Source organism: Oncorhynchus nerka, linkage group LG22, assembly GCF_034236695.1.
Source record: "Oncorhynchus nerka isolate Pitt River linkage group LG22, Oner_Uvic_2.0, whole genome shotgun sequence".
Classification (NCBI taxonomy): Eukaryota; Metazoa; Chordata; class Actinopteri; order Salmoniformes; family Salmonidae; genus Oncorhynchus; species Oncorhynchus nerka.
In genome coordinates, this window is record NC_088417.1 from 64,627,598 (window position 1) to 64,640,951 (window position 13,354).

General features: G+C 42.3%; 1 protein-coding gene across 1 annotated transcript in view; it reads right to left on the minus strand.

Annotated features, from left to right (window-relative positions):
* LOC115105492 (angiomotin-like) overlaps positions 1 to 13,354 on the minus strand; it is a 33,702-nt gene that overhangs the window by 4,482 nt on the left and 15,866 nt on the right. Inside the window, 6 exon segments of the mRNA XM_029627610.2 lie at positions 2,308 to 2,556; positions 3,202 to 3,437; positions 3,733 to 4,061; positions 6,467 to 6,616; positions 10,081 to 10,226; positions 10,566 to 10,658. Coding sequence (XP_029483470.2) covers positions 2,308 to 2,556; positions 3,202 to 3,437; positions 3,733 to 4,061; positions 6,467 to 6,616; positions 10,081 to 10,226; positions 10,566 to 10,658 — 1,203 coding nt within the window.

Sequence of the window (13,354 nt, forward strand, 5' to 3'; positions counted from 1 at the left end):
TATATGGCTGTGAATGTGCTGTGAACGAGCTTATGCTCTCTGCCGTTCTTCCAAGATGTCTGAAGCATTGTGACGTATTTGTAGGCATATCATTGGAAGATTGGCCATAAGAGACTACATTTGCCAGGTGTCCGCCTGGTGTCCTTTGTCTAAATTGGTGCGCAATTCTCAGTAGCACTCATTTTCCCATGGGATACAGAGGGAGAAGCACACTTCCAGGAACGATACATCATTGAAGAGATATGTAGAAAAACACCTTGAGGATTGATTCTAAACAACGTTTGCCATGTTTCAGTCGATATTATGGAGTTATTTTGGAAAAAGTTCGGCGTTTTTATAACTGAATTTTCTGGGGTTTTTTGTAGCCAAACATGACGCAGAAAACGGACCGATTTCTCCTGCACAAATCATCTTTCAGGAAAACTGAACATTTGCTATCTAACTGAGTCTCCTCATTGAAAACATCCGAAGTTCTTCAAAGGTAAATGATTTATTGTTTTTGCTGGTTTTTGTGAAAATGTTGCCTGGTGATGCTAATGCTAAATGCTAATGCTAAATGCTAGTTTTGCTATGGTAGAGAAGCATATTTTTGAAAATCTGAGATGACAGTGTTGTTAACAAAAGGCTAAGCTTGAGAGCTAGCATATTGATTTAATTTCATTTGCGATTTTCATGAATAGTTAACGTTGCGTTATGGTAATGGGCTTGAGGCCGTAGTCATGATCCCGGATCCGGGTTGGCTCGACGCAAGAAGTTAAGAACACATTCTTATTTTCAATGACGGCCTTGGAACGGTGGGTTAACTGCCTCGTTCAGGGGCAGAAGATTTTCACCTTGTCAGCTCGGGGGATCCAATCTTGCAACCTTACAGTTAACTTGTCCAACGCAATAACGACCTGCCTCTCTCTCATTGCACTCCACAAGTTACCTGTTACGCGAATGCAGTACGCCAAAGTAAGTTGCTAGCTAGCATTAAACATATCTTATAAAAAAACAATCAATCATAATCACTAGTTAACTACACATGGTTGATGATATTACTAGATATTATCTAGCGTGTCCTGCGTTGCATATAATCTGACTGAGCATACAAGTATCTAAGTATCTGACTGAACGGTGGTAGGCAGAAGCAGGCGCGTAAACATCCATTCAAACAGCACTTTCGTGCGTTTTGCCAGCAGCTCTTCGTTGTGCATCAAGCATTACGCTGTTTATGATTTCAAGCCTATCAACTCCCGATATGAGGCTGGTGTAACCGAAGTGAAATGGCTAGCTAGTTAGCGCGCGCTAATAGCGTTTCAAACGTCACTTGCTCTGAGCCTGTGGTTGTTTCCCTTGCTCTGAATGGGTAACGCTGCTTCGATGCTGGCTGTTGTTGTTGTGTTGCTGGTTCGAGCCCAGGGAGGAGCGAGGAGAGGGACGGAAGCTATACTGTTACACTGGCAATACTAAAGTGCCTATAAGAACATCCAATAGTCAAAGGTTAATGAAATACAAATGGTATAGAGGGAAATAGTCCTATAATTCCTATAATAACTACAACCTAAAACTTCTTACCTGGGAATATTGAAGACTCATGTTAAAAGGAACCACCAGCTTTCATATGTTCTCATGTTCTGAGCAATGAACTGAAACGTTTGCGTTCTTACATGGCAAATATTGCACTTTTACTTTCTTCTCCAACACTTTGTTTTTGCATTATTTAAACCAAATTGAACATGTTTCATTATTTACTTGAGGCTAAATTGATTGTATTGATGTATTATATTAAGTTAAAATAAGTGTTCATTCGGTATTGTTGTAATTGTCATTATTACAAATAAATAAATACAAATCGGCAGATTAATTGGTATAGGCTTTTTTGGTCCTCCAATAATCGGTATCGGCGTTGAAAAATCATATTCGGTCGACCTCTAGTTCCTGGATTATTTCTTGAATTAGTCTCGTACCATGTCAGAACAGATTTTAAACAAAAGCCCATTTGTATTTGGTTAGATCATTTTCCTAGAAACGATTCAGTTCAGTTCAAGTGATGGGCTACACTGACAATCACAAGCGTCGTTTGCCATTCTGCTATGTTGGCACTGCACATTGCAGAAGCATCCTCGTTGGTCACGTCTAGACTAATTGAAAGTTTCTATTTCTCAAATTGCAGGCAGCGAACACTCAAATACTTCATATTAACTGGGTCTGAAAAAACTGTGGACCCTAGTTAAAGCATATAATTAGGACCTGTGGTCAGGACAAACTGCTGGCCTTGTGTCCACGGTGGACAACACTAATGTCGATTGCACTGTCCTACTGTACCTGCGATGCGGTCAGGTATGTAGACGGGGCTGGGGCTGGAGAGGCGGCTAGGCAGGGTCGTGCTCTGCAGGGCTGGGGTGCTAGGCTTGCTGCTAGCCTCCTGGTTCTGGCCCTTGTCTGTCTGGGTGCAGCTGTCCCTGCTGCCCGTCTTAGAGTGGCCTGCTGTCAGGGGCAGGACCGGGGAGGGAGATGACGAGATGGACTCTGTCCTCAGAGAATCGGTACGGTACTCTGGACCCAACAGAACTCCTGAGGGGAGGGAACAGAGAAGACCTGTTAGGCATGTGGTGGTGCTGGGTTACCCATGACAACTTGTTTATTGATGCACATGGAAGCAAGTTGAAGTAAGATAAAATAGTCGATAGTAACAGACAGTACATTCAGCATTCACACAATTAAGCAAGATTCAAATCAGCCTGTACCAGCAAGCACAGCACCATTGATAATATTAAACCACCCTCCTCCATCACCAGCAGGCTATTACTCATTCAATGTTACTATTGAAATCTAAGTTACATAAAAACCCACAGCTGAAGACCATTCATGTCAATGATACCCTCCACACCCCTTTGTCTCTCCGTCATCACGCTCTGACGCACACATCTCAGGGGCCTGCGAATCAACTTCCTGTACCCTCCCTGCCCTCTTCCTCCTAACCAGACTTCCGGCTTTTGTGCCTCTACCCTGCATCTGAAATGACACCCTTATAGTTCACTACTTTTCACAAGAGGTCGAGTCTAGTCAAAAGTAGTGCCCTCCCTATGTCTGCAGTTCCAGTATCTAACCCACTCAATTCAAATTAATCCATCAAATATAACAAGGGAAAACTCAAATAGCCTTTATCATGTGGCACATAACACAACCAAAACCCATTAAAACCAATAGAATTCTTACCCAGGCTGCCCTTCCAGCTGCTGTCCTTGCGCTCTTCTGTGATGGGGGAGCTGCTGAGGCCCAAGCTGTGTGAGAGCAGGCCCGAGCCGCCCGTGTTTGCGATGGACATCAGAGACTTGGAGGGTCGCATGGTGGCCGCGGCATCCCGGTCCTTGTTGGGATCCTTCCTGGAACGCTGGTGGAGCACTTTGATCATGGCATCCTTCTCAATGATCTGGGCGTGCAGGTTCTTGATCCTATGGGACGGGACATGAGTATAGTTCTTCAAATAAAAGGAAGTACAACATCCTGCAAAGTGCAGACTGCATTAATGTGATTGTGTTCTGTATGATCAGTGAGAACAATTGCACTGAAGTTCTAGGATCTAGGGTAAGTGGTTGTGTTAAGCTGTAAAGGATCGTATCTGTATAGTGCACTGTACAGAACATGATTATTATATGAAATGGATAGGTTTAATGCCTCTCCAGGCATTTTGAAGATCAGTTGATCTGAATAGACCTGTGGATGTGTCTCAAACACACAACTATCTACCTGCTTTCCATGTCAAGACAGCGGCGGTTGGCCAGCAGGATCTCCTCCTCCTCCTTCTGGATACGAGCCTCCACTGACAGCTGCTGCTCATAGCTGCTGCTGGCAGAGTGGCTTATCATTGACGACGACGTGTCCCTCTGGGTGGCGACGGAGGCGGCAGCGTCTAAGGCAAACTGCCTCATGACGCTCTCCTCCAGGTACTTCTGCTCCCACTTGGTCATGTCTGCCTCCAGGGCCAGGATCCTCTCCTCCTTCTCCCTCAGGTGCTCCATCAGCGCCGTGGCATTGTACTCCTGACCACTGCTGCTGCTCTGGGAGCCGCCTTGTCTCTGGATGGGTGGAGGGGAGGAAGGAAGACAATGGGAGTGGGAGGTGTGGCCGTCAGTGAACATAATTGTTCCAAGAGCTCGACCGCCATCCAAGTGAGCAATCAAGTCACATTCACATTTGTATTACCAATACACACAATTTCTGCCTATATCATGGCCTATGGCAACACTGGCTGGTAGAGAGGCAAGGCTCCAAGTATGTCTGTAGTCTCTGTGGACCAGACAATCTGTCTGCTCCCAAAGGCTCTAATGGAATATACAGTACCAGTCAAAAGTTTGGACACACCTAGTCATTCAAGGGTTTTTGACTGGTTCTGCTCTCTTCCTCTCTCCTACTTCTCTCCCTTCCCCTCCGGTGTTCTGTCATCTACAACCTTTCCCCCACATTCTCAGCATCCTTGAGGACCTGGCTGCGCTCTATTAATGAGAAAACATCATGTGATGCCCCGCTTGGCTCTGCTCGGACACATAGAAAGAGAGAATGGGATTTAAGGAATAGATCATCTCTGTTGGGACTGGGAGAGAGAGAGCCTGGAATTCTGGGTCAGGTCACCCTGCTGACGCTGAATGCAGCTGAGATGCTGCACCGTCTCATAGGCAGGTTAGTGTTTTTCATCATGAATCTATTTCTGGAGGCCGTTCTGTGGAGTGGTCACTAGCTGGCACAGCCACAAAGTCATAACATCTGATTTAAAGCTAACTCGAACCACACTGCTAACCCTAATGCTTAACACTAACCTTAAATCAAGACCAAAAAGCTCATTTGTCTTTACAATATAGCCAATTTTGACTTTGCAGCTGGCTTAAGGGGAAATCGCTCATTTCTACCTTCAGGATCAGACTCCTGACAATAAACATCAGCATGCGTCTCAGTGTCTTTAACACTGTTTATGTGTTTACGGTGCATGTATGAATCTGTTATTCAATGCGTTTCTATGCCCCCCTCCCCGAGTGTACGTTTAGTTTTTTTGACCTAACACTACACAGCTGATTCAAATAACCAACTCATCATCAAGCTTTGATCATTTATTTATTTATTTTTTATTTCACCTTTATTTAACCAGGTAGGCTAGTTGAGAACAAGTTCTCATTTGCAACTGCGACCTGGCCAAGATAAAGCATAGCAGTGTGAACAGACAACAACACAGAGTTACACATGGAGTAAACAATTAACAAGTCAATAACACAGTAGGAAGAAAAAAAAAGAGTCTATATACATAGATGCAAAAGGCATGAGGAGGTAGGCGAATAATTACAATTTTGCAGATTAACACTGGAGTGATAAATGATCAGATGGTCATATACAGGTAGAGATATTGGTGTGCAAAAGAGCACAATGTGTAGTGCTACGGAAAAAAACTAAAAACGTGGCCCTGGTTTCCCAGGACCGACTTTGGGAAACCCTGCTCTAGAGGGGTTCAAAAGGACGTTCGTTTTGAAGTGTGTGTCCTATCTGAGAGATATGAGAATGATCAGGAAACTTCTTTTTGACACATATTTAACCCCTTTTTTTAAGCTACTAAACTACTTCCATATATATAATATCAGTCTAAACTTTGGACTCACCCTACTCACTCAAGGGTTTCTCTTTATTTTGACTATTTTCTACACTGTAGAATAGTGAAGACATCAACACTGAAATAACACATATTGGAATCTCGTAGTAACCAAAAAAGGTGTTAAACAAATCAAAATATATTTTATATTTGAGATTCTTCAAAGTAGCCACCCTTTGCCTTGAAGACAGCTTTGCACACTCTTGGCATTCTCTCAACCAGCTCCACGAGTTTGTCAGTCACCTTGAAGGCATTTCAATTAACAGGTGTGCCTTGTTAAAAGTACATTTGTGGAATTTCTTTCCTTCTTAATGCATTTGAGCCAATCAGTTGTGTTGTGACAAGGTATGGGTGGTATACGGAAGATAGCCCTATTTGGTACACGTGTTATTTGATGTCTTCACTATTATTCTACAATGTAGCTTATTATATTTAAATATATTAAATGTTAAAAAACAAAGAAAAACCCTTGAATGAGTAGTTGTGTCCAAACATTTCACTGGTTCTGTACTTCCATTCATTTTGTAAACTGGTCCCAGGCTGCCTTCAGGTGAGTGTTGTGAGGCTTGTGGGCTTTCTAGAGCAAAACAACCGACATGAACGTGTTCGTGAGAGGCTCACCTTAGAGGGGTCATATTAGTATGTAGCCCAAACTGTTCGGACGCTACAGACGTTTTCGTGAGATGTTGTGGATTGAGACACAGACCATGCAAAAAAATATATATTTCTATCTTACACAGATTTTGCTGGGGATTTTTTGGAATGCAAATGAGATTTTCACGGGGCCCCGGGAATTCAGTCAAGTAGGTTAACACACCATGTGTGTCTGAGTGTGTGTGCTTCTCTCACCTGCTGCATGCGTAGTGACTCCAGCTCCCGCTCCAGCCGCGTGCGTAAGCGGTGCTCCAGCTGCTCTCTCTTCTCACAGGCAGCCTGGAGCTGGGACAGGGCCTGCTGCATGCGCTCCACCTTCTCCACATACACCTGCTTCTTCTTCAGCTGCAGCCAGGGAGACAAAACATACAGACAGGATGTGGTCACGGCACAGACCGGAAGTCTGGAACACCGGAACTGTCGTTGTGTCACCATTAACTAGATGGCCTGAGAACACTACCTGCCCTCCAGGACACCTACACCACCCGATGTCACAGGAAGGCCATAAAGATCATCAAGGACAACAACCACTGCAAGCCACTGCCTGTTCACCCCGCTATCATCCAGAAGGCGAGGTCAGTACAGGTGCATCAAAGCAGGGACCGAGAGACTGAAAAACAGCTTCTATCTGAAGGCCATCAGACTGTTAAACAGCCACCACTAACATTGAGTGGCTGCTGCCAACACACTGACTCAACTCCAGCCACTTTAATAATGGGAATTGATGGGAAATGATGTCAAATATATCACTAGCCACTTCAAACAATGCTACCTAATATAATGTTTACATACCCTACATTATTCATCTCATATGTATACGTATATACTGTACTCTATATCATCTACTGCATCTTTATGTAATACATGTATCACTAGCCACTTTAACTATGCCACTTTGTTTACATACTCATCTCATATGTATATACTGTACTCGATACCATCTACTGTATCTTGCCTATGCCGCTCTGTACCATCACTCATTCATATATCTTTATGTACATATTCTTTATCCCCTTACACTTGTCTGTATAAGACAGTAGTTTTGGAATTGTTAGTTAGATTACTTGTTGGTTATTACTGCATTGTCGGAACTAGAAGCACAAGCATTTCGCTACACTCGCATTAACATCTGCTAACCATGTGTATGTGACAAATAAAATTAGATTTGAAGTAGACAGGAAGTGAGGGGGGGGGGGGGGGGGGTTGCATTCCATTCCAGAAACCTGCTCCTCCCTTTAACCCGACTTGTTCACTCCCCTTCTGACTGGGTTGGTGAAAGCAATGGTTTCCTTTGTTTGCACCACAATATAATTGCTCTCATCTAAGGAATGAAAAGACAGGAGTTGAAATACGGCTAGGTAGGAAACAGGGAAACAGGTGAGACTTTGTTTCACCTATGCTCCCCTTCCTCCAAACATCCCCCACCCAGCGCCCCAACTCCAACCCACCAATCCAAGATAATGCAGTATCCACAATACCCATGTTTCAATGTCCCTTTGAACTGCTGCAGGAGCTGTATTTGGCTCTACTCAATGGACTGATTTAGCTCAGGGACACTCTTTTTAAAGAAATAAGAGGAAAAGAGAGAAAGAGAGGGACAAATAGAGGAGCATATACAGAGTTCCCACACTGACAGAGAAACAGAGAAAGCAGGCCAAGAATCTGGCACTGTTCAGAGCTTTTTCATGGCAGATATAAAACTCCAACTCAACAGCCTTTGTTCAAGGAAACAAGCGTGAGTTTGTGGCGGTGCCGGGCAAAAGTGGATCAACCCTGTGCTTTTTAGGACACTCCAGGTCTGTTTCCTGCTTCGCTCGGCCCCAACTGGCTAACTAGCCTTCTGGGCTATTTCAGACATATTACCAGCCAACCAACAGAACCAACCAGCCAGGGGTATCAAAGCTCGGAGCAGCTCCACATGAGAGTTTTGTCCAGGTCCACACAGAGGCCAGTCTTTTGGACCATTCCTCTCGGAGGCTGGGCCATGAATGATGTTTTGAGTAAATATAAACAACCCATTTTGCAGTCGTTTGTCTTATCTTTTAAACAGTCCAAACCAACCCCATGAATCACAACTCAACACATACCCGACCCCATCTTTAGCCAATGACGTCATCAATACCAGGTGATAGGATGGATGACACTGTGGTTCAATACTGATATTCTCAGGCTATCCAGCTTAATGGTGACACAACGACAGGGAACATACTAGAGGTTGACCGATTAATCGGCATGGACGATTAATTAGGACCAATTTCAAGTTTTCATAACAATCGGTAATCTGCATTTTTGTATGCCGATTATGGCTGATTACATTGCATTCCACAAGGCAACTGCGTGGCAGGCTGACCACCTGTTACGCGATTGCAGCAAGGAGCCAAGGTAAGTTGCTAGCTAGCATTAAACTTATCTTATAAAAAACAATCAATCTTCTTCTGTTAATTTATCATCAAATCACAGCATACTTCGCCAAATGGGTGATAATTTAACAAAAGAACATTCATGAAAAAAAGCACAATCGTTGCACGAATGTACCTAACCATAAACATCAATACCTTAAAACCAATACACAGAAGTATATATTTTTAAACCTGCATATTTAGTTAAAATAAATTAATGTTAGCAGGCAATATTAACTATGCAACAGTTTGGGCCGCCTGGCTCGTTGCGAACTAATTTGCCAGAATTTTACATAATTATGACATAACATTGAAGGTTGTGCAATGTAACAGCAATATTTAGACTTAAGGTTGCCACCTGTTCGATAAAATACGGAACGGTTCTGTATTTTCCTGAAAGAATAAACATTTTGTTTACGAAATTATAGTTTCCGGATATGACCATATTAATGACCAAAGGCTCGTATTTCTGTGTTTATTATATTATAATTAAGTCAATGATTTGATAGAGTAGTGAGCGGTGGTAGGCAGCAGCAGGCTCATAAGAATTCATTCAAACTTCCCTACGTTTGCCAGCAGCTCTTAGCAATGCTTGAATCACAGCGCTATTTATGACTTCAAGCCTATCAACTTCTGAGATTAGGCTGGCAATACTAAAGTGCCTATTAGAACGTCCAATAGTCAAAGGTATAGAGAGAAATAGTCGACGTGTCATAATTCCTATAATAACTACAACCTAAAACTTCTTAACTGGGAACATTGAAGAACTGGGAATATTGAAGCACCAGCTTTCATATGTTCTGAGCAAGGAACTTAAACTTGAGCTTTTTTACATGGCACATATTGCACTTTTACTTTCTTCTCCAACACTGTGTTTTTGCATTATTTAAACCAAATTGAATATGTTTCATTATTTATTTCTGTATTATATTAAGTTAAAATAAAAGTGTTCGTTGTTCATTCAGTATTGTTGTAATTGTCATTATATATATAAAAAATATATATAAATCGTCCGATTAATCGGTATCGGCTTTTTTGGGTCGTCCAATAATCGGTATTGGCATTGAAAAATCATAATCGGTCGACCTCTAGAACATATTGTAGCTAGTTTATTTTACACTCAACAGAAACTCATGCCTTGTCCACCAGGGGGCATAAATATACCCTCATTCAATCAACTGAACTAATGCCAGGAAGTATTCAAGTATCCAAGACATTTCTGATATCACCTATTCATGAAACAACAGTGAGAACATCATGGCTGCATTTAAACAGGCAGCCTAATTTGGATCTTTTTCAAATATAATTGGTCTTTTGACCAATCAGATCAGCTCTTTTGCACAATAATTGGGCAACATATCAGAATTGGATTGCCTGTGTAAACACAGCATATGACAGTCAGATCCTCACCTCCTCCTCCAGTTTGACTACTTTGGCCTGGGCGTTGTTGAGAGCCTGGTCCCTGATCTCAATGTGTCGTCTCTGGTCGTCCGTGGAGGAGTGCAGTGAGTTCAGCTCTATCTCCAGCTTCTCCTTCTCACGCACCGTCTCTTTGTCTGGGAGACAAACAACACACTGAGGTCTAGCCCTTTAAAAATATTGATCTTCCTTCCATTTACTAAAAATAGTTCTGTCATGAGGTGACTTTAAAAAAAATGGCATTCTCCATATTAACTAAACATTTTAAACAGTGTGTTGTGTGTGTGTCATTTTGTTAAATGTATGCAACTTGTAGTGAATAAGTAGTGTTTTTGCAGTACATGAACCCCAGACCCTTTGCCTGGTTCTTTTTCTAACTGATGAGGCCACACAGAGGTATGTTCAGAGTGGATGTAGAATGTCAGAGAGGCTTGGTCTAGCCTGGCGTTCCCTGATAGTGTGAGTGATTTGCTCACTCTGGGTGAGTAGCTGAGAGATGGTCTTTCGGTTGTCTTCCGTTCCCTCCCACTCCTTAGCAGCTAGCTGCTTGTTGGCAGTATCCATACGCTCTGCAACAGAGAATGGCATTACCAAAGTCAGGTCCGAGCCAGCCTGAGGGCCAAGTGGCCAAAGAGACACACATGTGAACACACACACGCATACATAAATATGCTCTTATTTTTGTAAATCAAATATTTGCAGGAGTTAGATCATAATATGGCAACAACCTGGTCAAACGGGAATAAAGCTCTTTAAAGAAAACACTCTTAAACTCTTTGCAGAGTTGCACATTCCATGTAACCAGCCTCTAGTTAATATGCAGGATATGCGCGGTGGGTAGGGGGATTTTGGTGCTATTAAACAGCTCAAACAGACTTTCAACACACGGCTCTGTGATTGTGTAAATGTAGCCGTACAGCCCATGGAATTAAGGGAATATGGAGGTGGAGGGAATTCATAATCCCCTGAAGAGAATTTAATAGGCCCGGAATCAACGTGGAACGGCTCTAAGTTCTTAAGATCCCAGCCTTCGTTCCACTCACATTAAACGCCTTGGGACCCGGTTGCTCGGCAAAATGGAGCAAGCAAAAATAAAATCACTTTATATGTGCACATTTCTCCGCAGAGGAGGAGGTGGAGGTCAACATTCTCTTTGGAGGATTATTTATTTGTATTTTAAAAACATTCATCACATATTAAATATATATCAGAATCAGTACAACAGGCACCGAGTATTATTTACTTTCCTCTTGATACCCACTCCGGTCCCACAACTCTTCAACCTCCTAACCCTCCCTACCCCACCATCCCATGTAAATACAATTACTTATTGTAGGTAAACTACAACCAAAAAGTAAGAAAGAACTGAAAAGTATGGTAAGAATTGAGTCAGGAGAACATTGTCCTGAAACAAAACACACCATTATTTCTGGGCCAAACGTTTCGGGTGACACGACCAAATGCACACAGAAATGTGAGTTATAGATCTGTCATACTCATTGAAAGCAGGTCTAAGAAGCGGAAGATCTGTTGTATGTGCGCTATTTCTATGCTTTTCGTGCTTAAGTTTTGTTTTTGCTTCTTTTACTTTCGGTTTTGTACACCATCTTCAAACAGCTGAAAATACAATATTTTGGATTATTGAACAGATATTTCACAGCGGTTTAGATGGTACAATGATTCTCTACACTATACATTGCTTGTTTTGTTACAAACTGAAATAAGGCGAACTATTACAATTTTAGCAACCAGGAAATGGCGGAGCGATATCTGCATTTTGCATCTTTAAAATAATATTTTGTTGAGTGTTAAGTCAACTAGGCTGGGTCATGAAACATACAGAGAACATTCCAGAAACAAATATTCAGTTGTTCCATTTCTATTCCGTGTTTCTCGAAACACAACGACTGAGGTATACGTTTAGCCTAAACCCCCAAACGTGGAGCAAGATCCATTTCACATGTGTACGGCTGCCAATACAATAGGGGGGGAAAATAGAGGAAGGAAAGACCCCCCAAAAAAGTTATATGTGATTTGTTGTAAAAGCTTGGAATCTCCCCATGGACCCGGTCTGGGCAGGGAGCCATGAATGGAGGTTTTTCTTTCCTCTGCAGGACTGAAGAGTCCAGTGAGTAGAGACTAGAGACATGAAACTGCCCCCCACCCACTCGGCTTCAGCTCAGAAATTCCTACAGAAACAGAGTGTGAGGATTGGAGTGCTAAGGGTCTATGGTCTGCTTTATAGTAAAGATATGAAGTTGAGACTTTGGACTGCCTGTAAACACTAACATATCCAATTTATTGATCATATTGATTCATTGACAGATCGACCAATTGATTGCTCTTTTACGTTTGCTCAGTACTTTTCCACTGTGCCAAAGTCAATACTAGGACTGTGCCGGTCCTGAAAATGTGTCAGCCGGTTATTGTCATGCAAAAGTCTGCCGGCCCCACGGTAATGGACTGTGGCCTCCAGGCATACAAGCCGCTGATGTGCCTTTTGAACATTTAAAAAAGTTAAATACATTTAATAAGCTGGCCGCCAAATTGAGCAGTTGGGGGAGAACGGCCTTAGTCAGGGAGGTGACCAAAAACCTGATGGTCACTCTGACAGAGCTCTAGAGTTCCTCTGTGGAGATGGGAGAATCTTCCAGAAAGACAACCATCTCTGCAGCACTCCACCAATCAGGCCTTTATGGTAGTGGCCAAAAGGAAGCCACTCCTCTATAAAAGGCACATGACAGCACGCTTGGAGTTTGCCGAAAGGCACCTTAAGACTCTCAGACCATGAGAAACATGATTTAATACATTTTAGATTAAGGCTGTAACGTAACAAAATATGGAAAAAGTAAAAGGGTCTGAATACCTCCCAAAGACACTAAATCCTGTGCCATTATTTTATATTACATGATTTCATAGTAAAAATAATATAATAGAAAGCATATTTTCCCATTACAGAGCGAATGCGCATGTGAAGTGGTTATGTTGAGCGTAAAAGTGATCAATCGAAACACATCCTATATGCTAGATTTTGAGTTATTTGGCAACTTTAGTTGTGAACGAAACAAACCTTAGAATGTCTTAGAAATCAACACATATATGGGCAGCATGATGTGACCATAAAAAGCTTGCGCTCTGTTTCTTGCCTCTGGCTGCAAATGCTGTTCTCTCATTCAAATTATCATATTTTCACCCATCAGACTATTCTCAATTTAAACTCAATTTAAACTCGTCTTGAAAATGATTTAAAATGATTTAGAATGGC